The sequence below is a fragment of the Aquila chrysaetos genome, chromosome 10 (genome assembly GCF_900496995.4).
Source record: "Aquila chrysaetos chrysaetos chromosome 10, bAquChr1.4, whole genome shotgun sequence".
Classification (NCBI taxonomy): Eukaryota; Metazoa; Chordata; class Aves; order Accipitriformes; family Accipitridae; genus Aquila; species Aquila chrysaetos.
The window spans coordinates 30793701-30819308 of record NC_044013.1 but is presented as its reverse complement, the minus strand read 5'-3'; the positions used below and the strand labels follow the sequence as shown (position 1 = coordinate 30819308).

General features: G+C 53.6%; 1 protein-coding gene across 2 annotated transcripts in view; it reads left to right on the top strand.

The window, feature by feature from the left end:
- Positions 1 to 25608, top strand: part of STX1A (syntaxin 1A) — a 98630-nt gene that overhangs the window by 7245 nt on the left and 65777 nt on the right. For both annotated transcript variants that reach the window (XM_030027547.1, XM_030027548.1), the window contains exons 2-3: positions 11238 to 11315; positions 12521 to 12620. In XM_030027547.1, the coding sequence (XP_029883407.1) occupies positions 11238 to 11315; positions 12521 to 12620 (178 nt within the window). The remainder of the gene's footprint in view (positions 1 to 11237; positions 11316 to 12520; positions 12621 to 25608) is intronic.

The following is a 25608-nucleotide window of genomic DNA, read 5'->3' as shown; positions in this document are numbered from 1 at the left end:
CATTTTTTTAATTGCAAGTGTGTTTGCCTTTGTGTGAGCTGCTCAGAAGCTATACAAATGTTTGTTTTCCTATGTATCTCCCGTTAACAAGATTTCTCAGGAAATATGCAAAATTATCACTACAGGCAGAACATGTACAGTAAGGCTCATTAACCTAAGTACTGTGATAAATTGCTACTTCCAGAAAATTATGTATATTAGCAAAAAGGGGGAGAGTGAGCTCAGTGGAAGACCCAGGAAGACAGAGTGTGCAGTAATGTCCTGGCTTCAGGCAGCTGCAGGGTGACCTGAGCAAACCTGTGGCAGGGGATGGCTGAATGTCCTTGAACCACGGCGTCTGTGGGATTATCCTTAGAGGAGATGTATGGGGAGGGGAAGGCAAGCGGAGAAGGACAGCATGGGAAACAGAAACAGTGCTGTGTCAGGACCAGACCAGGCATAAAGCCAACGGGACCGTCTTTACTTAGAAAAAAAATATAAAACAAGGCAACTCTGGAAGCATGAGGAGTAGAAGGTTTTGCTGAGCTGGAAGGCAGGGGGAGAGGGCAGGGGCAATGTGCCACAGGCTGCCTGCATCTCTGCCTTTGGTGACCAATGGCAGGGCTGGTGTCTGAAATGAGGGTGCTGCCTTGCCCCCTAAACGGGGAAGCAGACTGATGGCTGGAAGCAGAGGACAGGCTGCGGCATATGGTGTGTCATGGGCTCATAGAGCGGTTTGGGTTGGAAAGGACCTTCAAAGATGATCCAGTCCAACCCCCCTGCCATGGGCAGGGACATCTCCCACTGGATCAGGTTGCTCAAAGCCCTGTCCAACCTGACCTCGAACACTTCCAGGGATGGGGCAGCCACAGCTTCTCTGGGCAACCTCTGCCAGTATCTCACCACCCTCATGATACAACATTTCTTCTCTATGTCCAACCTCACCCTACCCTTGCTCAGTTTAAAACCATTGTCTTGTGCTGGGGACCCCAGAGCTGGATGCAGTCCTCCAGGGGGGTCTGAGGAGAGCGAAGCAGAGGAGGAGCATCCCCTACCTCGACCTGCTGGCCGCACTGCTGGTGATGCACCCCATATGTCTTTTTATGTGATGCTGGCACAGGATGCGGTGATATTTGGGAGGTGGCGGTGTGAACCCAGAGGCACCCCACTGCCATTCCTGCAGAAGGCCATAGGCATGGCCCTTCTCTACTGCACTTCTCCATTACCTGCTCCACACTACTGTGTTTGAAAGCCAGCAGGTCACGTCAGGAAGAAAGTTTCTTCAAGACCTCAAATCTGCAGGACTGATGCTGACCCTGTGCAAGCAGCTCCAGGTGGCTGGCTTAACCAGACATCCTTGAATGTGGGCTGTGATAAGAAGCCCACTGTGAATCCACTGTAATTTATATGCTCACCATTTCTTGAGCTGCCTCCGTGTGTTGTCTAGTTCAAGTTTTGTAAATAGATGTTTTATCTGCTTTTCTTTAACCTGCCTTGAATGCAAGCAGATCCTAAGTGCTCAGGTCCCATATCAGAGATGTCCTGAAACAACTTGCAACCTCCTTCAGTGTGATACACTGAGTATTTCCAGTGGAGGTGGAAGAGATAGCCCTGTACAGTCACTCTCCTCTGGCAGGAGGGTCTCTTCCTCCATCACCTTTGCAGGAGCCGTAGAAGTAGTGAGTGGAGCCCAGGACATCTGCTGACTGCTGGCCAAAAACTGTCCTTGGGGGGGCATCCAGAGGAGAATAGGAAGTCCTGCTGCTGCAGCAGCAGCGGAGAGGTCAGGCTAAGGAAAAGCTTCACCTCAGTCTCCAAGGGTACCAGCGCTGCTCATGGGGAGAGGTCATCCAGGTCCCTTTGAGGTTGAGGCCAATGCTGTGTGTGCTCATCTGCATTTGAGACCTTGCTGTTGCACAAAGCCTCCTTGGCCTGTTACACAGCCTTGTCGAGACCTGTTGTAGAGAAGTGGCTTGTCCCTGCTGCTGTTGGACAGCCGTTGCAGGACCACAGTCATCAAATTGTTGAATGGTTTGCATTGGAAAGGACCTTCAAAGATCATCTAGTCCAACCCCATTGCCATGGGCAGGGACATCTTCCACTAGATTGGGTCCTGACTGGGTTGTAAAATTCAAAATCTCCTGCGTAAATTATTTGTGTCCGTTTGTTCTTAGGCCAGTGTTCTCCTTCCACTGGAGAACGTTCCTCCTCCCTGTTCCCTGCTCCTCTGGTGTCCACCAGCACCTCGGTGTTCACCACCAGGTGCAGGGGACAAACCTGGGCTGCATAGCATAAAAATCTGCTGCAAGATGGGACTGAACTTTCTGTTAATAGTACGATATTTAAGTTTCTAGTGAATACTTACAGACCTGGGTTTCTTTTCATGGGAACTAACTAAAAAATAATTAAAAATAAAATCTTCTACTCACGTTGGCCTGTGAGTTTTCAGAAGCTCACTGCCAGCTGTGGCCACTTCTCATCATGCAGTACTTCTGCTGTGATGTCTACTGCAGATTTTCTAGTATTAAGTCTTCCTTTTTATCTGCCATTGCTTTCAGATCCTCCATCAAGTCCTGTCAGACTTTGGGTTTGTGGTGTATGAAATGATTGTTCGTTTTGGTTTTCCAGAAGACATTTGCCTTCCGTGAGGGTCAGTGTCTCACCTGGATGGTACTAAGATTCCTTTATGTGGTCTAGGCAAGAGCACAAAAGAAATGTCATTCTCATGTTTGAGCATTCATGACCATTTGAGCAACTTGGTCTAGTGGAAGATGTCCCTGCCCATGGCAGGGGGGTTGGACCGGAGGGTCTTTGAAGGTCCCTTCCAAACCAACACATTCCATGACTGTCTGTAGGCAGTGTAGTCTGATTTGAAGGATAACCATTTTATGGACTGCCTTGATTTTCATGTGTTGATCCTCTCCTGGTGACACAGGCCGTGGGAGCTGTGGTGCCGCCTGCCTTGCCCCCTCTGCCTGAGGCTTTCCTTCTCTTTTTGCTGGCACCTTCCTGGTACAGACCTCGTGGTCACTGGTGGGCATCACCAGCACTCGGCATTAGTTGTAGAACACTTGGTAGACACCAAAGCATGATGGTGTCTGATCCTGGCAGAAACCTCTCCGAGTGCTGACCCTGGCAAATATGCAATGGGGTGGAGAGGGGAGATGAGTGCCATGGCTGCAGGTGCTTCTGCTGCCTGTGCAAAGTTCTGGTCTGCACAGAAGCTGTAACAAGGATGGTGCCACCATCAGAAGCATGTTAAGAAATTAATTTCAGATTAATTAAGTCTGTCTGCTATTTTTCACCCAAATTATTCTTTAGGCATGATTGCAAATTTGTAAAGTATTGAATGTAAAGTATCAATGCCTTTCCAGTAGATCATAGTACTGTCCATGTTCTAGAGCTACAGGAGGAGGTCAGTGAGCTAAACTACTTGCCCTGTGCAGGACTGCTGGCACCTCTGACATTTGTTCTTAATAGTTAAGTGGAATTTTACATGCCTGCTTCTAAAACTGAGTTTAAGAGTTAACCACAGCTCTGATAACAGGGTTGGGCTTCATACCAAAGGCTGGTAATGTAATTCTGCAGCACTGAAAGCCAACACCTAAGGACAAAACTCTTTAAAATCTTGTTCTCCCTTGCACTGCTAGTGTTGGAAATTGGAAATGCCTACTGACTCATGCAGATGTTGCTGAATGCTAAAGTCATTTGTGCCTTGAACTTTTATTCGTCAAAAAGTTGGTAGTGGGAAGTATGGGCTGGTTTTGGTGAATGTTAGAATTGCACATAGCTGAATTGAGGCCTGTGTGCTATAAAATACCCAGTTTATTATGCTGCATAGCTGTATTATATATATAGTTGCAAAAAATGCTAAGACTGAGGCTGTAGGTAATTTAAGCCACGGTCTCAGGTGGTTCAGCTCTCCAGGGTGCTCTCCCGGGAGCAGACCCTCCATCTGTCCTCATCCTCAGCCTTGACACCACCTCCCTGAAAACCCTCTGGAACAGGACTTCTGCCTCTGGACTCCTGAGGAAAGACTTGGTTTGGCTGCTGCAAAACGCTAAAGCAAAAGCTAAGGTGAGAAGGGTCAACGCAGCCTCCCAGGGTGAGGGTTGTGGTAGTTTGGTGGGTAGGAAATCCGTGGGTGCTTTGGACCTTGTTCACGTGAAGCTTCAGCAGCAGAGCCGCAGTGAGCTGCTTTTCTGCTGCTGAGCATCGCAGAGCTGGGCTGGGATATTTCCAGGGATCTGGGCATCCATACGCTGTAGTACATGTCTTGTAGGCTTTTTAAGATGGCCGAGAAGAGATCATCCTTCTTAGCGGTGTGCACAGCCACGCGCTGGAGCCATGGGGAGTGAGCTGCTGCAGGAGCTCTCGGGTGCTGACAGCAATGCCTGATCTCGTGGACTTGGACACAGGGAACAAGATGACTGATGTTGGACCCCCATGTGCTGCTCCAGGCAGGGATGCAGTCCTGGCCATGACCCACTGCTGCTCAGAGAGCATCCCCGCACTGAGCAGCCTTGTGTTGTGCATCCCACAGGGCGCTTTTCTTTTAGTACAGAAAGGGCAGTTCATTTTGCAAAGAAAGTCAAGCCCAGATGGCTGAAATTTCTCAGGCTGGGCAGATCAGCGCGGAGGTGTCCAGTAAATATAAAAAACCCAGATTCAGTGTGGAAGCAAAGCCAGTGAGGAGCATCCTGCATCTCTTGGGGGTGAGGCCTTTTTTTTTTTGCTTAACTTAATGGTCCCTAAAAGGGGGATAGTAGCTGATGTGGCTTTTTCCTTTCCTTGTGCTTTTGCGAAGCTTGCCTTATCTCTGGTGAGGATGGGATGCAGCACATGGCGTTGGACCCTGCAGCCCCGCGTGATGGCTGGAGGCAGGGCCAGGGCTTGCTGCCTGTTTGTGCATGCAGGCCTTTCCTAGGAAAGGGTCAGCTGGCACGGCTGTGAGTGCAGCTGGCACGGCTTGGCGGAGGGATGAGCCGGGGGTCAGCACGGTCCCCTGGGATGCAGAGGTGCCCAGTGGTGGCTGAGCCCATTGCTCCTCTGCCCTGGCGCGGCTCTGCTGCCTGTACTGGCTCTGCAGATGCATCTGGACACGGTCAAATTCATCTGCAATGCTAACAGAAGAGGGCAGGAGCTAAAGCCTGCATGTAGCCACTGCTGAGATAATAGAGACCTCGTTACACCCTGCCACAGCTCACCCTGCCTGCCACCTCTTGCTTTTTGGAGGGGAACAGGCTTCGAGTCTTTTCAGTTGGTATGTGCTCCTCTGCTGTCTTCCAGAAAGCGCCTGCAGAGGGAATGGGGCTGGTTTGAACCAGAGGGATGTAATCTGCTTGATAATGAATTTATCAGTGGTGTGCTTGTTGCAAAACCCACAGAGCTGGAATGCTCCGGGGCTCTGGACCGTCTTCCCATCCACTGCTCCACTTTGCTGGAAGGGAGGATATTGAAGCTCTGCTCTGCCTCCTCTTGGGATTTCTGCCCTTGTGGAGGGGCATCTTTAACCCCGCGAGGCCCTGAAAGATGCTGGAGGAGCTCTGGCTGACCTGTCCTCCCCATCCTGCTCCCCATGCTCAGCAGCACCAGAGGCAGCAGGGAGACAATGGCTCCCAGAGCCATCCCCACTGCCAGCATGCTACCTGCTGTGTTGCTTGCCACTTGGCCTCGGGTGGGCTGGAAAAACAAAAAACCCTGCAAAAGAAGGTTTTCTTCGCCTACTATGTGGGGGGGGCTGAAAGCCCAGAGACCGTGGGTCTCCGGTGCTGCCTGAAAGTGCCTGAGGCAGGATGGAGGTTGATCAAACCCCTCCTGCTCTTCTGCTCTGGATGTGCCGGTGGCAGAGCGCTGCTCCCCATGCCAGTGACACAGGCAGGGGTCAGCACTGCCATGCAGTACCTATATACATAAAGTGGGCAATGTCAGTGACCCACCAAGGCTGCAGGGCAAGCAGAGCTGCATGCTGGCTGGTTGTGTTAATTAACTTGGGCTTGTCACCTGCTGTAAGCTGTTTTTAGAGCTAGTCTCACCTAAGACACTTAGACTTGCAGCACTTTGCTGTGGCTCTGTTTCCTCTCTCCCTGTAAGGAGTCTTGGGGCAGCCTTTGCTGCCTGAGGTTGCAACACGTCAGGCATGCCCAGAGGATGCAGAGTTGGATGGATGGCTGTTTTGACAGCTGAGAAGCACCGGGAGGATGGCGTGCACAGTGTACCTGTGTGGTGTTGGGAGTGCATGCTCTTTGCGTGTCGCTGGCAAGCAAGCCCAGGCTTTTGAAGGCTGTGAATTGTTTTCGGCTTGTGTTGAGCAGCACTGGTGGGTAGCTTTGACCTAGACAGGAGCTTTCTGTGTGGCTTTGAAAACCTGGGATGCTCACAGCTGGGATGCGTGAAGCCAAAACGCTGTCAGCTGGGTGGACACTTTAGGTTTCCTTAGGAAGGGTGTTTTGGTTTTGTTTCTACTTTGGCAGCAGTGTATGGGAATACACTTCAAGCCAGGGGTGACAGTGCCTGTGAGGGCCAGCAGCATGCCTGGACTGACCCCTGGGATGGAGGGAGATGCTGGGAGCCGATGATCCTTCAGTGCCCTGCATCCCAGGGAGCTGTTCCTGCCCAGTGGTATCTCCTCCCACACGAGTCCTTGTTAGCCCCGCAGCTAATGCCACTGCTGCCTCCCTCATGCGGGGGTGTCGAGTAGGGGATGGTGGGGCTGAGCAATCAGCCTGATGCCTTGTGTCGGGGGCGGTGTGGCACGGAGGGTGTTTCCAGTGACGTGGGTTGGACAGATGGTGCCCTTCTCCAGCCTGGAGTGACATGTGCCCTCCCGACCAGCAGGCTCCATCCTTGTAATTTCCTCTTCGCAGGGCTCCCGGCTGGGTTTTTGTGCCGCACTCCCCACAGGCAGCAGGGCAGTGCTGTGTTCAGCGCCTGTCCTAAATAACCATCGCCCTGCCTGTGCATCAGCGCTCTGCTGTGCCTGGGGGGTGAGCTGCCTTGAAAATAAAAGTGCCTCCAACAAGGCTGCATGTGGCTTTGGCAGAAACCCTCCCTCTGTGCGGTGCATTGCCTTCCTCCGGGATTTCTGGGACTAACAAATGACAGGGTCCAGTGAGCAGCAGGAATGGGACCAAGCAGCGATGTGGCATCCTGCGGGCAATGAGCCAGGACCTTTTTGGATGTGGAAGGGACGGGCAGGAGGTGACAAGGAGATGGGCATCTTCGTGGGCGGCATGCTGATCTACTGCCTTTCCTCTGCTGCCAGTACTCTCTGGCCTGTGTGGTCATGGTACAAGCCTGCGTTTAAGATTAATGATGGGGAATGCTTCCCTCACAGGCTTTGGAAAGGGGCTCAAAATTCCTGCAAATTAAGATCCTGTCAGAATGAAGGCAAGAAAAACTGGCTAGGATTGGGGGAAGTTGTGATGGAAGTGCTTTTTGCTGTGCAGGACTGCAGAGGCTTGCTGGTGCTTCCCGTCCTGCGAGCAGGCTTTCATAGGATCGCAGAGTGGTTCGGGTTGGACGGGACCTTCAGAGATCATCCCGTCCAACCTGACCTCAAACACTTCCAGGGATGGGGCAGCCACAGCTTCAATGGGCAACCTCTGCCAGTGTCTCACCACCCTCGTCATACAACATTTCTTCCCTATGTCCAAGCTAACCCCACCCTCATTCAGTTTAAAAACCATTGCCCCTTGTCCTGTTGGTGCAGGCCCTGGTCAAAAGTCTCTTTCCCTCTTTCCTATAAGCCCCCTTTAAGTACTGAGCGGCTGCAGTAAGGTCTCCCCAGAGCCGTCTCTTCTCCAGGCTGCACAGCCGCAACTCTCCCAGCCTTTCTCCATAGCAGAGGTGTCCCAGCCCTCGGACCATTTTGGTGGCCTCCTCTGGACCCACTCTAGCAGGTCCATGTGTATCTTGTACTGGGGACCCCAGAGCTGGTTGCAGTGCTCTGGGGGGGTCTGAGGAGAGCAGAGCAGAGGGGGAGCATCCCCTCCCTCGACGTGCTGGCCATGCTGCTGGTGATAGAGCCCAGGAGACGCTTGGCTTTCTGAGCTGCAAGCCCACATTGCCAGCTGATGTTCCATTTTCTACCGACTAGTATCTCCCAGTCATCCTCTGCAGGGCTGCTCTTAGCCCCCTTTCCTTTGATCCCTTCCTGTGGATGGCCATCCTGTTGGGCACGTGGTGAGGTGGCACTGGGCTACAGGTAGGACACGTGTCCCCTGGCAGAGCTGCTCTGCAGGCAGAGCCCAGCAGGTGGTCTGCCCCCAGCCTGGGCTGCAGTGCCAGCCCTCACCCCCTGCACAGCCCCTGGGCTGTGGGGTAAACCTCCAGGCAGGATGGTGTGCTGGCCTGTGTGCCCTGAGGTGCAGGGATGAGCCAGTCTGTCCGTGGTGGGTGCTGGGGATGGGTTGGGGGGTGGGCTGCTGCCTGAGAAAAGCTTCATGGTACGGAGCTGGAGTCAGGAGAGCTGGAAGGAGCACAGAAGAGGAGTGGTACAGCGGGTGCAGGGGCAATAGCAGCGCCATTTCCTCTGAGAAATCTCTGTGAAATGCAGCCCACCATCCAGCAGCCAAACGGTTGCACTGAGCTAATAAAGAAGGCACCCACAGCTAAAATCCCGTGTGTGGAGGCTGCTGGCTGCAGGGGCTGTCAGGGATGTCTTTGTCACTGACATGGAGAGGCTGATCAGGATGTTGGGAAGGAGGATGCCATGACCTGGAGGCGCGTGAGTCCAGGGCGGCATTTGCATTGGCAACCGCATCTTCCATCACTTGCAACGTGTGTCCCCAGGATCTGTTGGCATTATGTATTTCCGAGATCCTCGGAGGGGGTGTAGGTGGGAGTTTGTGACCGCTTTTGCTGTTTGGGATAACACCGGCACAAGGCCAGCAGAAACCATGCCTGTTTGTGTGTGCTGGCAGAATGTCCCTCAGTCCATCCAGGAGTTAAGGGAGTTATAACTGCCCATCTGATGGGCTCTGGGTACCACCTGTCTTAATTGAAGGCAGTTGATGCTTAAAGTCAAGCACAGCACGAACCAAGCGGGATTTCTGGTGGCGTGTAAACTGAAATGCAAACATGGATGGTAGCTACATCCACGTAGCAAGCATCCATCCATGCAGACATCCTTCCTAGCTTTAGGAGATGATGCTTCTTAACCTCCTCAATGGTGAGCTTTCCTGTTCACATGCTGTGGGTGCCAGGGAGGTGCCTGCGCCACTCTGGGAGCAATGGAGCGGGTGTAGGCATTGCTCTTGGTTCATTTGGAGACCCGAGCAGACCTTACAGCCAGCAGTGGCTGTACTGGTGCAGCAAGGCTCACTCACAGGCTGAATGAATGATGCAGTCAGCAGTGGAGCTGGGACTTGAGGGTGACAGCCCTTATTTTGCTAAGATGGGTTTGAGCGAGGCCAAAGCAGCCATGGCAGGGGACGGGGGGAGGAGAGGGTGGGGGTCCCTCCAGCCTGGCTGCCTGGTGGCATTGGGGTGCAGGAGGGGTGTAACAGAGCCCGCAGCCAAATCCTGCCCCCGGCCCTGGGGCTGGGTGGGTGGTGTTGGATGTGGCTGTGCATCCAGCTCTATGCTAAGCCTGAGTCGTGCTCTGGCTCTTGATGCTGGGCTGGGACTGCTGGCGGGGGGCGGGAGAGGCTGGTGTGGACCTGCTGCAAGAGCAAACTGCCACATTTAGAGATTAAAAAGCTTCAGGGAAGAAGCTGTGTCCTGCCTGATGCAAAGGGCATTGCCTTCTGCAGGGAGCGTGCAGACCTCTCTGCAAGTCCTGACAGGTACAGGCATGCCTGTGCAGGCAGGGGGCCACTGACCCCGCTCCCGGTCCGTACTCCCAGCACGATGGTGTATTTTTAGCAATGCAGGGAAGAGATCTAAGTCAAAGCAAGAGAAAGCTCTTGGTCCTCATCCTCAGGTCGATCTTGCCCAGTTCCATCAATTAAATGCACTGACCCGTTGGCAGGCTGGTAGCTTCTGCCATGCCGCAGTCTTGCTGCGCAGGCAGCTCCTGCCTGCTGAGCCCTGGCAGGGGGGCCTAGTTGTGGCCAAAATGACAAATTCTGAATTCCCGGCTTCAGGGAACGTTTATTCTTTGTGCCCACAGAGTGGTGGGGTAAGGGCAGCAATGTGTCTGCTTTTCCTTGTCAGGGTGAGATTTTCACTTGAGTCGCGGTAGTTCTCCAATCTTGAGGTCTTTGGATAAGCATTTCACGAAGTGGTTACCAATGGTGCCACGAGCGGTGGCAAGGCTGGAAGCTGAGGTCTTCTCTGGGTGACTCCACTCAAATGAGTCACCCTAGGTTGAAAAGACTATTTTAGAGGGAAGGATAGGTATTTCATCTGACTTATTTCGAAGTAAGAGGCATCCCTCTGGAGACCATGTTGGCTAGCTCTCTGCAAAGTATGAAGGGGCCATGGGGTGATGTGTAACCATCTGCAGAATTTGGGACAATTATGAGATGAGCAGAGATAGTCCTCTCTCTTAAATCTTCTCCATTCCACTGGCTCCTTCTCTCTAGTGAAGATGGAGTAAGAAAAAACTTTTCCATTCCATTAATTTTCCATTTCCCTCCATCGTGTATCTGCTTTGGATAATAATCTTTTAAATGTCTCCTTATACAGAGGACTGTAAGTTTTCTTTCCCCTGCAAGCTCGTGTCCTCTGCCTTGCTGGGACAGGAGGTGTTTGCATCTCTGATGACAATGGCATGCATGCTTCTGCAGACAAGGACAACCCCTCATTTGCCTGCTGAGCCTTTACTAGTTCTGTTGTATTTTCTGTTCTCCCAACCTTTCCTGTACTCTGCAGCACCCCTTGTGTTTTCCCATCGCAGCACCCCTTGTGCTTTCCCATCACAGCATCCCTTGTGTTTCCCATCACTGCTGTTTGCAGAGCCGTTGAGCTCATACATAGCTGAGGATAGCTTATAAAGTTCCTGACTCCAGCTTTCTGTAAATGCATAGGTGTCATTAGTCTTGTTATGCACTTGCCACAGGAGGCCACTCAGTGTGGCAGCTGGCTGCAGTGGTGTTTTGCGTCATGCCTTTATTGCTGGAGCTGGCTGTCCTCTGCTCTGTTGGTGCCTGTAGTGCTCTGGTGTGGCGGTGCCCGGGGCATCCCATGCTCTGGCTGGTGTTTGCCCTGGCTCCTGGGAGCAAGTGAGCAAAGGAGGGGAAGATGCCCCTGAAATGGAGCCACAAACTTTGCAGGAAGCACTTGTTGATGCCTCTCTCTCCATGTCATTGCAGGCGAAAGACAGTGACGACGACGATGAAGTCACCGTCAGTGTTGACCGGGACCGCTTCATGGATGAGTTCTTTGAGCAGGTGAGAGATTTGTTTCTGCAGTGCAGCTTTAAACCTAGCTCAGAGCTTTCTGTTAGCGCTGGAGCAGGCTGCAGGGCTGTGGTACAGGCTCCCACCACAGGCTGGGAGCAGTGGTAGAGGTGGGGATGGGGGTCCTGCCCTGGCTGATGCTGCTCAGCTGATGCTCCGGGTCTTTGGGGGTTACGCTTAGCGTGCTGATTAACAGGGACCAGGCTTCCATGCAGACCTGGGGCTGTCATGGGCTTACCTGGCCCTATGGATGCTTTGCTGTGCCACCTCCTCCTCCAGAAACCAGTGGGGCAGCTGGGCCAGGTGACCAGTCGGTGGGAGCGGGTGAGCCTTGCAGCCTGCCTGCCTCCAGCCTGCTGCTAAAGTGGACCGGCTCTCAAACCTCTCCTGACAGCACCTCTGCGGAGTAGCAGTTTCTTCATGGGATTGATTTACTTTTGTGCCTCTCGTTACCAAACAAGAGGTTGTCTTCTGGCATGTAGGTGGCTATAAGATCTGCATGTGGATTTTTAGCACACCCTTAGCATGGCATGTGTGTAGGGGGTGTTAAAATGTATCTGTGCAGGCAATGGAGTGGGGAATGAAAAAATCTGATGTACAGATGGAGGAAGATAAGCAAAGTGGTGGTGTGAGTCGAAGGAGAAGACAGAGCTAGGGGGTGGGCAGGCTGGCAGGCAGAGGGCACAAGTAGAGGCATGTCTCCTTGTAGTACAGAAGTGTGGGGAAGATGCCAGCATGGAATTGCTGGCAAATGTGCTCTCCCTGGTCTGTGGGGTGAGGGTCCAACTGGGCTTCTCAGCCCCTGGAGCAAAGAGCCGTGGGGGACTGAGCAGGGACAGAGCCTGGCTTGTGCAACCTCAGCAATGTTCTCCATGCTGGAGGTGCAGAATCTGGTAATCCATAGATCTGATGCTAATTTAAGTAAAGCCCAAATGTTTCTCAGTGCATTGCGAAGGATACAGGACATAGAGTCTGCATTACATTGCTGTGACTGCAAAGCTGGCTGCTGTGATGTGGAAGGTCTGACTTCATGGTGGTCCTACAGTTTGAGGATCCAGATGGATATTTGTTCAGGAGGATGTTTGCTGTGGTTCAGATTTGTCATGGATGCTTTGGGATAGGGTTTATTAATCCCTCCCCTTTCCAAAAGTCCGGGTACTCTCACAGGAGACCTGTTGTCTTGTCCATCTCCACAGGTGGAAGAAATTCGAGGGTTCATCGATAAAATTTCGGAGAACGTGGAGGAAGTGAAGAGGAAGCACAGCGCCATTCTTGCATCGCCCAACCCCGACGAGAGTGAGTGAGCTGTGATCTCCTTGTGTCCCTGTGGGCACGTGGCTGTGCTGTGCTGGGCCAGTTGTGGGGTGGCTGGAGTCAAGCACAAGTCCTCTTGTCTCCAGGTGACCATGGCTGGAAAGCCACAAGCTGCCGAGGTGGTTGATGGCCCGGGGTGAGAGAGGGCTGGGACGTGCGTGGGAAGGAGGTGGAGGGATGACTGATCGCTTTCTGACCTTGAAAGGTGGTGAGGGTCCAGCAAGGCTGCTGGAGGGGAATTCCTGAAGGGTGGGGCAACATGGAGGCTGAAAAGAGCAAATGGCTGTTTTTATGCTGGTTGGCCATTGTCTTGCCCCTGGCTGCCTCCGGAGAGTACATGGATGAGGCAGCACTTGCAGAACAGGCTGAGCATTGCCTGCTTAGCCCAGAAATGGTACAGCTCTTCTTTAGGCCTGCGGTGTGCATTTGTGACCCTGCCCTTTCTGTCCTGAAGGACATTTTGTTGCTGGCTGGCCAAAGAGCCTGTCCCTTCCAGACCTTACTGATGTATCGCTGTTTCTTCCCCAGTCTTGTGTTCCTGAGGAGGTTTGTTGCCAGGAACAGAAGTTAAGGAGCACAGCACCCAAGAAGTGGCAACATTTGGGAGTCTGTGGGATCTGGTAGAGTTAGAGCTGTGGGTGATGAGCTCCCCTGTCCCCAGGTGCAAGCAGTGCATCTCCTGGGGGAGCCAGTGGAGCCAGCACTGGCAGAGCACCTGGGGCTGGTGGGGTCAACTGGCCTTCCTTAGTGCAGAGGCTTTCCAACTTTGGTGTCTGCAAAGCGCTCCCACCTTGTGCAAAGCCCAAAGGAGCAGGTGGGACCGAGGTGCTGAGCTGTGCAAGGGAGAGCAGGGGTGAGCACAGCTGAGCGGAGCTGCTTATCAGTGGGGATGGACCCTGGAAAGGCTCACCCACTGAGGGACATCATTTGAATGTCTCTGCTGCCCAAGCCTCTCCTTCAGTCTTGCCGTGAGCCCTTGTGGGCTCTCCTTCGCCAACCTCCCTCATGGCGCTGGTGGTTGCAGGGCTGATGGTTGCTGTAGGGCTGACCACACGGGATGGCTCCGAGCTGCTGGCAGCCCTTGTCACTGGCAAAGGTGTTGCTTTCATGGGCCAGTGGGTGACTGCTGAACACTGCTCATGCCCTCCAGGCTGCAGTGGCCCTGCTGCAAAAGTGAGCTTAGGGGGCTGGGAAGCTGAGACCAAGTCTCTGTCTTGTCATCGACCCCCCTCCCATCCACTTCTCTTCATTTGCCCAGTGCAATTCCATGTCTGCTCATATCCAACTGTGAATTGTTTCTAGAGGTCCCAGGAGGTTGTCTGTACACACATTTTCTTATGTCCAGCCCTATGTCAAATCAATGGATATTGCTAATTGCTTGGAAGAACCTGGCCCTTTGGAAATTGTCTCATGCTTATGCTCCTCCCTCCTGGCACCTGCTCCTCAACTAAAATTTACTTGGCGAAGCCTGGAAGCAAGGGATTTTGTCAAGGGAATTCATGTGTCTCAGACTGTTGCTCAGTCATCCTCCAGGCTCTTTTAGTCTGTGCTTGCACTGTAAGATTTTGCAGTGTTTCGGTATGGGTGTTTCCTGGGAAGAGCTGTCATTGCTTTGCTTCTGGCTGCTGGGCTCATACAGCATGCATCGACACAGTGTCCGCTCGGGGCTGAGCCAGAGCTCGGGCTGCAACGGGCATTTGTGGCCTAAAAGCATAATAATCTATCTAAAAGTCTGAGATCTGCAGTGAACAAGATATGGTGACATTGATGTGACTTCCAGAAGCATCCAGGACGATGAGGATGAGGATGAGTGCTCCTGGTTTTGTTTTACAGTGTTACCTTGCCTTGGTATTGTAGAAAATTCAGTTTATAATGCCAAAAACTGTTTGGGCAGCGAAAGAAGATCCCACACTTTGTTTAGAAATTATTGTTTTGTATTATTGTGGTGTGTCCAGGAGGTGCGGTGGGGCTCATCAGGTGCTCAATGGTAGATAGGCTCACAGACTCACAGAGTGGTTTGGGTTGGAAGGGACCTTCAAAGATGATCCAGTCCAACCTCCCTGCCCAGGGGCAGGGACATCTCCCACTAGATCAGGTTGCTCAAAGCCCCATCCAACCTGGCCTCGAACACTTCCAGGGATGGGGCAGCCACAGCTTCAATGGGCAACCTCTGCCAGTGTCTCACCACCCTCATCGTACAACATTTCTTCCCTATGTCCAAGCTAACCCCACCCTCGTTCAGTTTAAAACCGTTGCCCCTTGTCCTGTTGGTGCAGGCCCTGGTCAAAAGTCTCTCTCCCTCTTTCCTATAAGCCCCCTTTAAGTACTGAGCGGCCGCAGTAAGGTCTCCCCAGAGCCGTCTCTTCTCCAGGCTGCACAGCCGCAACTCTCCCAGCCTTTCTCCATAGCAGAGGTGTCCCAGCCCTCGGACCATTTTGGTGGCCTCCTCTGGACCCACTCTAGCAGGTCCATGTGTATCTTGTACTGGGGACCCCAGAGCTGGTTGCAGTGCTCTGGGGGGGTCTGAGGAGAGCGGAGCAGAGGGGGAGCATCCCCTTCCTCAACGTGCTGGCCACACTGCTGGTGATGCAGCCCAGAAGGCGTTTGGCTTTCTGGGCTGCAAGTGTACGTTGCCAGCTGATATCCTGTTTGTCACCTACCAGTATACCCCAGTCCTCCACAGGGCTGCTCTCCATCATTCCTTCCTTCCTTCCATTCATCCATCTATGCATCCCCCAGTCTGTGCTGGTACTGGGGATTGCCCTGACCCAGGTGCAGGACCTGGCTGAACCTTGTGAGGTTCGCATGGGTCCACTCCTCACAGATGCATCACCACAAATCAGCAAGAGCTGCTCCGCTATGACTGACCCTTCCTAGCTGGGTGGACGCCTGGTGTTGTCTCAGACCAGCCTCCAGCTCCCTGAGGCTGCTGTGTGCCAGGGCTGCCAGTGCTGTGGTGTCAGCTGAGCCGTGTTCCCAGGGCAGCACCTGTGTGCCAGCATCGCTCCGTGCCACTGGGGGTGAGGTGTTGGAAATGGTCCTCGGTGTCCTCAGGACAGGACACAACCTTGGACATAGCTGCAAGGGTCTGAGTAGATGATCTAGAGAGGCATTAAACTCATGTGGCCTTGTAAGGGCAGGCTATGTGCTGTCTTGTGGGACTGTGGGTCAGCTCTTGGGATATCTCATGGTTGGACTAGGTGATCTTTAAAGATCCCTTCCCAAACTATTCTGTGATAACTGATGATGTACCGCTTGTAGCTTTTCCGTTTCCCTCCAACTCAGCCAGACCGAGGGCAGCATCACTCCATGTCCATCTGCTCCTTCACCCCCCGGTGAGGTGCACAAAGCTCAGCAGAAGTTCAACCAGAGACAGGATTAACCTCCTTGTTAACCTTGGCTGGAGGTCAGTCCTGTGCTTTGGTGAGATGAAGGCAGTGCAGTGGGGAATGGTGGGTACCAGCGCAGTGCCTGGCAGCCTCACCACCACCTTCCGGTACTCCTGAGCTCACAGAGAACTTGGTAATTAATGCAAAGGCTTGTTGTAATGCAGGGAAGTGAATTTATTGAGATTAATTTGGAAATTAAGAAGCAAGTTTTCCATGAGCCATGGGAGAGGGAAGGAGCCAAAGGGCACTAAAACGTAGGTAGTGAAAGACTGGTCTTGGTGTGCACGGTTTGCTTTTTAACATGGCAAATCAATTACACCTGTGATGACAATCAAGGCAAGACATTGCTCTCTGCAGGGGCCAAACTCATGCGGGATTTGGGGTGCTGCTTGTCCCCTCTGGAACAGCACCTTAGTTATTTCTTAGTGGTTTCTAAGCACTTCAGCATCATGTGAAACCTTCAGTACAAGGTGATGGGAAGTCATCCTCGAGGGTATCAGAAGAAAGACTTAGACTTCTCATTCTTGTCTGGAGGCAAATGTGCTGTGCATGATGCAGCTCAGTTTGGCGTGTGTTGTAGCTTCTCCAGCAAGAGACACAAACTCCTTAAATACCACTGGCAAGTCCCTCCTAGAGCTGGAGGACCTTGGAGTGGGGCTTCAGAAGATCAGGACAAAGCTGGGCTGGTAATTAGGGAAGCAGATGAACAGTAGTTGGGAGTTGCTGTTGGAGCACTGAGTGGAGGGAGGGATGGATGGATGTACAGTGTCTGCTGGCTGAATTGGTTACTGCTTTTTCAGGGTCACTAATAGAGAAGAGAGACTTCATAGGTACAATCCTACTGGAACCTGTTTCTTAAATGACTGTGTGCTTAGGCATATGCAAGCCCTTGGTGCTCTCCTGCACGTGCTCTGCTGTTGCAGAAGAAGGTGAGGTCCAGGTGTCTGTGTGAGACCTGGATTTACCCACCTGTCCGGCGCAGGATGGAGGTACTGGGCTGGATCCATGTCGCACAGAAGGGCTCATCCCTCCCCTCCCTTCCTGCTGATCCCTCTTCTGGCTGCACAGACTGTTCTTGGATCCATGTTGCTGCTGCTGCCTGGGCTTATTTTGGCACCCTGTGGGTGGGCAGCTGGCTGGCTTTGCCATCGTCCTGGCAAGGTGGCAGCCCTCTACCTGCCTGCCTGCCTGCGCCTTGCAGCTTCAGTGGGCTCGCATCCAGTTGCGGGGGTACGGGAAGGGTCTCCCCGCTGAGCGGCTCTGCGCTGTGAGTTGGGCAGCATCATGTCAGGGCTTGGGTGGGCTCGGAGCGGCTGAGGGGCTGTATTCCTCCTTGGGTTGGGGCCATTGCTACTGCTACTCCTGATTTGAGTCACAGCTCCTGGTAAACCTGTTCCTAAAATCCTTCCCAGTGAGCTGCTGCATCTGTTGTCGCTCCTGGCGCCTGAAGCAGGCTGTTTGTCCTCAGTCCTTGGTCTGGGCTGCTTCCCAGAGGAGGTGGCTTTGAGTGGCAAGTTGCCAGCCAGAGAGGAATGAAGTGATGTTGGGTTTTTTTCTGGAGCGGTTGGGAAGGGCTTCTCTGCCATTCGTCTTTGTGCATCGCATCCCTCCCCATAGCGACGCTCTGCGACTCCTCGTTGCTCTGTTATATAACGGATGCTGTTTGCTGAATGAATTGCCTCCGGGAACGTAAATCTTCAAATCTGAAGTTGTGTCTTTCAGCCTGTCCGCTCAGTCCATCTCCGCAGGCTTCGGAAGACCCAATAAATATTTCAGAACTGGAAGTAGGTCCATGACAGCTCTGCACCAGGATGGAAGGGGAGGTTCAGTTACATGTACACTTGACCTCCAGTTTCATAATTTAAGCTGTGCAGACTGGAGGTGGTGGCTTTGGACACCAGGGCGCAGGTGACTGGCCTGGCTGACTTTGTTCAGGCTCTCCATCTGCTGGAGGAGATTTGAGTTATTTGGAGAGTGGCCTTTGTAATTCCTAGCAGACCATCTCCTGGCAGAGAGATGTGCCAGGTGGTCAAGGAGACAAATCGTAGCTTCTCACCTCTGTCTAATGCATTGAGGCAACACTGGCTGGTGCCAAAGGCAATTTGGAGTTGTCTTCGTGCCTAGGCTCCTGCCAGATGCCTTTGAGCAGGCTCTGTGCCCTCGTGTAAGTATAACCTTGCTACTCACCAGGTCCTTTTGGTAGGTGTCACAGCTGGAAGCCCACTTTGCTCAGAGGAGATGCTACTTGGGCACTGTTGGGAGGAAGGGAGGCTACAGCTGGTTCTTGCTGGAGCTGCCCTCCTTGGGCATGGCTTTCCATGACCTCTTAGCTCTGTTTCCTGCCATGCAATGGTTTTTCTGGGGGTACATTCCCCCTGGTGCCTGGTCCCACCAGGGCAGGGAGGAGGTTTCCTTGAAGACCAGGAGTTGCAGTCATGCTGCATTGCAGGCTTCAGACTCAGGCTCATGTGCTGCTCCTTCAGGAGGAGAAGTATGAGAGGACAAACAAGGATTTTGGTGAAAAGCCTGACTTTGTTCTCTTGGCCTCTCTTTGCTCCTCCACCCTCTGTGCTGCTTCTCGTGGCTTCCCTGGGATGGGAAATCGGAGCCAACACAGACTTCAGCAGACATTGGAGATGGAGGTGAGAGGAGCTGGAGCTGCAGTGAAGCAAGCGTGGCCCCAGCAGAGCAAGGGACCTGGTGAAGGGTGTCCGGGCACATCCTGGACATGCAAAGCAAAGCAGTGTGTCCCCCCATTCACTGTGCTGCTCTCACCCCTGATCTGCAGCCTCATCAGTGCCACCCTTGCCCCAGTCATGTCCTGCTCAGGTCTGGCCAGGTGAGGTTTTTGATGCAGGCAGGGCTCCAGGGTTCGTCCTCAGTCCAGTATGGGGGCATGGTAAAGGCAGATCCAGCTCCTCAGCCTGAAGCAGGAATAGACTCACAGAGTGGTTTGGGTTGGAAGGGATTTTCAAAGATGATCCAGTCCAACCTCCCTGCCAGGGGCAGGGACATCTCCCACTAGATCAGGTTGCTCAAAGCCCCATCCAACCTGGCCTCGAACACTTCCAGGGATGGGGCAGCCACAGCTTCAATGGGCAACCTCTGCCAGTGTCTCACCACCCTCATCGTACAACATTTCTTCCCTATGTCCAAGCTAACCCCACCCTCGTTCAGTTTAAAACCGTTGCCCCTTGTCCTGTTGGTGCAGGCCCTGGTCAAAAGTCTCTCTCCCTCTTTCCTATAAGCCCCCTTTAAGTACTGAGCGGCCGCAGTAAGGTCTCCCCAGAGCCGTCTCTTCTCCAGGCTGCACAGCCGCAACTCTCCCAGCCTTTCTCCATAGCAGAGGTGTCCCAGCCCTCGGACCATTTTGGTGGCCTCCTCTGGACCCACTCTAGCAGGTCCATGTGTATCTTGTACTGGGGACCCCAGAGCTGGTTGCAGTGCTCTGGGGGGGTCTGAGGAGAGCGGAGCAGAGGGGGAGCATCCCCTTCCTCAACGTGCTGGCCACACTGCTGGTGATGTAGCCCAGGAGCTGCTTGGCTTTCTGGGCTGCAAGCCCACATTGCTGGTTAATATCCCATTTTCTGCCCACGAGTATCTCCCAGTCTTTCTCTGCAGGGCTGCTCTCCATCCATCCATGCCTCCATCCATCCATCCCCCAGTCTGTGCTGGTACTGGGGATTGCCCTGAGCCAGGTGCAGGACCTTGCACTTGGCCTGGTTGGATGGCAAGGTGTGGCGTGGATTTGATGGACATAAAATCATGAGTGGCCCAGGGAGTTTGGGCAGGGTTTGGTTGCTCACCACACCTTCCAGAGCAGGGCTGGAGATGGTGAGGACACTAATGCAGCTGGTAGATGGCAGGGTCCCCACCAACAGAGGTGGTCCTTCAGCCTTGTTGGGGTTGGCAGGGCATGGCATGGCAGCAGAGCTACCTGCTTGCTGGAGGACCCAGGGAGCATGTGCTTTGCTGGACTCTGCTTGTTTGGGGAGGGGGAGCGGGAAGCCCCATCTTCCTCCCCTGTAACTGCCCCTGCTGCCTTCAGTGCTGGGAGCAGTGGTCCTGCTGCCTGCCTGCTTCCTCCTGCCACATCTTTGAGGCAGGTGAGCTCACGCCAAAATGAGAAGCTGTACCATGGCAAAGGTGCACTTTGTTGTGCTGGCCGTGGCATGCGTGGAAGGGCGTGGGTACTCATCGGGCTGGTGGGAAGGAGATGCCATCTGCCACCCTGGGTCTCAGCATCCTACCTCCCTGCGTCCTGCTCCTCTTCCTCCTCAGGCTAGGTCCCTAAGGGGAAGGTCTTCTCAGGCTGTCTTTGCACCCCGTGCTTGGTGCAGCTGTGGCGGGGGATGGCCCCATTGCTCTGCTGACGCTGCCCAGTATAGCAAACCTGGTGTGAGATGGAGGCATGGAGGGGTGCTTCGTGCAGGGACGGGGGGTTCCTCTGCCCACCGAGGAGGTTCAGGAGCTCCTGCAGAGCGGCTCCAACACCTCGCTTGGCTTGGGCATCCTGAGCAGAGCTGCACTAACGATGCCCGTGGTCATTATGGCAATGCCATGCTGTGCTTGGGGGCTGCCTTGGGTGGCTGCATCCTGTCTCTGTGTTACACAGAGATGCTTTTCATCACCCTTTCATGCATTTCTCCAGCTCCATCTTGAACGAGTTTTGTTTCTTCTCCTGGTAATTCTTGTTGAAGAGCCACTCTAGGACTTAACCTCCAGTGGTCAGGAGCCATCTTCTTATTTCCAGCCTGAGTCTATTTATGATCAATTTACATACCAACGTCATCCCAAGAACAAATATATTTAGCTTAAATAGCTGTTTGCCCTTCTGGCTTCATCCTGTTGGGTCCACGCAGCAGCTTGGTTGTTTTGCAAGGGCTTTGCGCAATCCCTGCTTTCCCTGTCACCTGCCTCAGTTCTGGTTTTGAAGGACTGGGGTAGCCCGCGGCATGAGGTCTTCAGGATTTTTGGGGGGCCCTGGCTGCTGGTCAGAATTTCTTGAGCTTTTCAGGCTGGGTTTGCCCTTCTCTTACCTTGTCATGTTGCTACCCCTGTGAAAGTTGGGGTCTGTCTGTGTGGGACAGGCCAGGGCTTCCCGTGCCCAGGTGGTGGGTGCTGGGCCTGGGCACCCGCAGGTGATGAGTGTTTGAAGGAGATGGATAGAGTGAGGGTTGGCAGGTCACGGTGGCACATGTGCGTGTGAGCAAGAGGCTCAGCTGTGTCAGGGAGCAGACTGTCCAGCCCTCCCCGATGTCTCCGGGGGATCCTTAATGGAGCTGGGGATCAGGCTGGCAAAACACCTCCCTTCAGCGCTAAACCAGCCCAGCACCTCCCAGAACTGATTTGGTGGGCGTCATGGGGTGCAGGCACAGCAGGGGCAAGCTTGGGTGCAGGGATGCTCATGCTGGTCCTCACCTTCCCTGGCCACTGCTGCCACTCAGCACGGACTTGTGTGAGGCTCCTGCAGCCGCGTCACTCCCACTCCCATGGTGGCAACCACTGCCAGCCCTCAGGTGCTGCCCACAGGAATAGGATGCATAGACTTTCTGTGCATCATTCCAATGCCGCAGTGAGGGTGCCTGGAACATCTCTGCCTCTCTCTATTGTGCCTGTGTGGCTTTTCCTTTCATGTCCCCTTGATGTGCCATATGTTATGCCAGGTGAGATTCCCTTTTACCATACAGCAGCTGTGCACCCCCGCTGCACGCCCGAGCTTTGTGATCGCCAGCACCTATTGTCTGCTCTGTCATCCTGAACAACGCTGGGTGATCTGCGACACCAAGTGAATGCAGAGTAAATATCAATTAACTGTAGTCTGATTCATGGCAACATAAAAAAAAGAATAAAAATCAGCTGCTCTGTAATTGTTTTGGGCTTAATTTAGACCAAACAATTAGTGGCACTCCTGGAAGACATGTTATTGCTGCCACAAGGTGCAGCTTTTGCTGAAAAACTTTATCTCTCTTGGGCTGTGCACCCCGTTGCACTCCAGAGGCTCTTGCATGATGGGCAACGAGGAGGTGACTTTTGGAGCAGAAGCCCATCCTTGCTGCTGGAGGTATTGCTGCTCCTGTTGTAGCACAGGAGAGCTCCTGTGGCTCCAAGGTTTTGTGCGTCTTGCAGCAGCGGAGCCCCAGGATGGTACCGCAGCCCCTGTTCTTGCTGTGTCCCGGGTGGTTTGGGACAGAGTGACTGGCAGGAGGTGGGCAGCCCTGGGGGTGAGGGGATATGGGGCCAACACTGCCCTGAACCCCACTGCCTGTTGCACTCTCATGTCTTTCTCCACTGGCTCCTCCTGTCTGCATGTGAATTCGGCTCTGCTCCCCACCCTGCATCTCCTCCCCTTGAACTTACTAGCCTTGGCTGGTCCTTGAGCTGTGGCTGGGGTCCAGGTGGGTGGGTGAGCTGAGCCGGGCCAGGGTCGTGGTGTGCCACACTGGTGGTCCCAGCTGCACGGTGAGGCTGCCTGCCCTCTTCTGCAGCCTGAGTTGTTTGGCCTGGGGAGGTTGGAAAGAGGGAGGAAAAAGGGAAAGGAGCAAAAATGAGAGGGGATATGGCAGCTGTGCCCCTTGCAGTGCTGGCTGGAAGAGTTTCACTCTTCCTGCCCAGCAGGTTGGCCAGGTTGGGGCTCTTCCAGCAAGCAATGGGTTCAGCAGGCTGGGTTGCTGCCTGAGGCACGCAGCCGTGTGGCTCTCCTTGGGCTCTCTTCACCTCTCCCTGCCGGATTCATAGTGGTTGGCACCGGCTGGGCCCTGGATGCTGAGGGGTGAAGAGGAGCCGGAGGCCCCTCTGCAGCAGCCAGGAGCCCTGCTCCAAGCAGGCAGCAAGCTGGGGTGCGGTGCTGGCCCCAGCGGGCAGGATGCTGGGTAGCATGGGGACATGTGTTGCAGTGGCACTGCTCCTGAGTGTTGCTTGCTTTTGACTCCGGCCTGTGGTTGAGTTTCTCTCATCTGCTTACAGTGGCCAGGATCCCCTCCCCATCCCCTTCTGTACTCCACGTGGCATGAAAATCTCTGTGATTTCTAATACTTTTAGTTGTCAGGCTTGGCATTGGCAGGGGAGGCAGGTGAGGGGGGTTGAAGGCCAAAGGGTGAAGGAGCAGAAACATGGGGCTGCTTTGGGAAGTGCTGGGAGACGGAAACAACGAGACCAGGGGGTTGCCTGCGTGCACATGGCTTTTGCAGCATTGACGCTATTCAGAGCCACATCCCCACTCTATGAGCTGCCGTGTCGCCCAGCAGTGCAGCTCAGTGCACAACAGCGTGCCCTCGCCTCAGGGCTGGTGCACCACGGGGTGCTGGGGGTGTTGCCTGTGCAGGCAGGAGTGGGGCAGAGGGGTGGGTTAGGATGCTCTGTAGCAGATGGCATCCAAACCCAGCAGTGTACGCTTTGCAGCTAGATCTCAGATTTCTCTTGCTAAATCTCCATTGTCTCAGTGTTAACACTGGGAGATAATCTGTTATTTGCAGAAGTAGGTTTAGGAGGGCTGAGATGAGCAAGCCATAAATCGGGTTCCTGTGCTTTCCCAGGATTACTTTGGCACTGCTGCACACTGCGGCACGAAGAAGGCTTTGTGCTTTCTAGGCATGCCGAGAGCAGGGGGGCAGCCTGGATCTGGCTGGCAGAGCAGGGCAGGGGTGCAGGCAGGAGGAGGGTAGCCAGAGGTCTTGTGATCTGGGTCCCCAGCATCACCCATGCCTGGGGATCACACTGCGGGCACTGCTGCTGTTGCGTCACCCATGCCCAGGGGCTTCTGCTACAGGGGAGTTCCAAGAACTGGCTTTACAAAGCTGTAACTAAGTTACTGAGAGATGAAGAAGTCAGTGATGGTGAATTGGAAACAGCTTGAGGAGGTATTACTGGTAAAAACCCATCAGGTTTGGGGCAGCTGGGAAAATGGCAGCTGTGTGTGTGTCTTCGGGTAACCTTTACCCACGTGCGGCAGGGCAGTGTGCGTGGTTGTTTCAGTTGGAAGGAGGGAGAGGAGGAGTTGATTAAAGTGGAGATTTTAGGCAGGTGGTGGGAGGAAGCAGGAGGACAGAGCAGGAAATCCGAGTGCTGAAGGACTCTGAGAGCTTTTACAGTGTGGAGAAACAGAAGCACAGCAAGGAGTGCACATGGGCTGGGTCTGGAGGAGGAGGTGGGACAGGTCCCTGGCACAGGCATGCGGGCGCCGTTTGGCTGGGCCGGTTGGGTAGGTGGTCACACACTGAGGAGAGGAGACTGTGGCTGCAGCATGGGAGACTTTATGCTAGACAGGGCTAGTGTTTGCCAGAAGTGGCTTCTCCAACCCGTTGGATCGTGTCGTGTCCAGGCTGCGGCAGTCAGAAATGGGGAGTTGTCCTCTGGCGCAGACGCGAGCGCTGTAGCCAGTTTGGCTGTCCACAGTTTGAGAACAGTGTGCATCAACTGTAAAAGCCATTGAGGAGAAACCGGGAGAGCGACTGAAGGGCTGACAGCTGAGGTACCCAGTGGGAGACTTGGCGGTCTGCTGGGAGAGCAGGTTGGATGGTGATGGGACCGCTCCTGCAGGGAGCACCCAGCTAGACAAGCCTAGCTGGAAAGTGGGTTTGATACCAGGGTAGGTGGCTCACCACTGGGAAGGGTTGCCTCTCCCATCCCTGACAATTATCAGTGGAGAGCAGAGGTCCTCATAAAACCAGTTCAGGAAAGACTAACCAGTGTCTGAGCGGGTCAGGCTGGGAAATGGCAGGAACTGGTGAAATGAGCTGCTCTGCCTTGGCCAGCAGCAAACCCGGTGGCTGGGCACATCTGCCCTGCATGGGCAGGACCTGCTGAGCTGCCCACCACCCTTCCCTGCAGGTCTGGGGTGAGTGCTTACTGCTGAGCTTACTTCACTCTTTCAAGAACAAGACTGGAGTTGTTCAGAGTTCAGGCAACGCCGATAGTGCTGCTGGAAGTATTCATGAGATACCTATGACCTTTTTACTTCTGAATAATGACAGAATAAGGAGACCTAGAATAGGATTGTAGGATAGTCCAGTCCAGTTGTGCTGGCCCGTTGCATGGCAGCGGGGCTGTGCAGCATGTGGATCCGCACCCAGAGGGGCAGAAGCCACCATGCTCAAAAAAGGGTAAATAAAGGAGAATACTGAAAATAGAGAAAATCTCCACTCCTGGCTTGGAGACCCAAATCGATATTTTACCTAGTGCTCAGAAATAGCATACAGAAGTGTGGCCTAATATTACAATGTGGTAAGGCAAAAAAAATTATTCTTAGGGGAAGGTTTGGAATATAATCCTGTTCCTTTTTTAAAAGTTAGTTAACACATTGCTGCTGTATATTGGATTGAATTGCTGCAGTAATCAAGTGTTTGAATGTCATTCCAAATCTTTTCAGTGCTTGTTTTAGGAGAAAATATTCACACAGAAAATAGCTATTTCCCCCTAAACTCCCCCCCAAATCCCTGTATTTTATTGCCTTGCGACACCACCCACCTTCAGCATGTAGCTCCTGCCTACTCTCCCAACACGTTGTGCCAGCCCCCTCTCTCTTGGGTCTCTGCCTGCCACACTCCTACTGCACCCGCGTTTTTGATCTCGGGGGCTGCTGC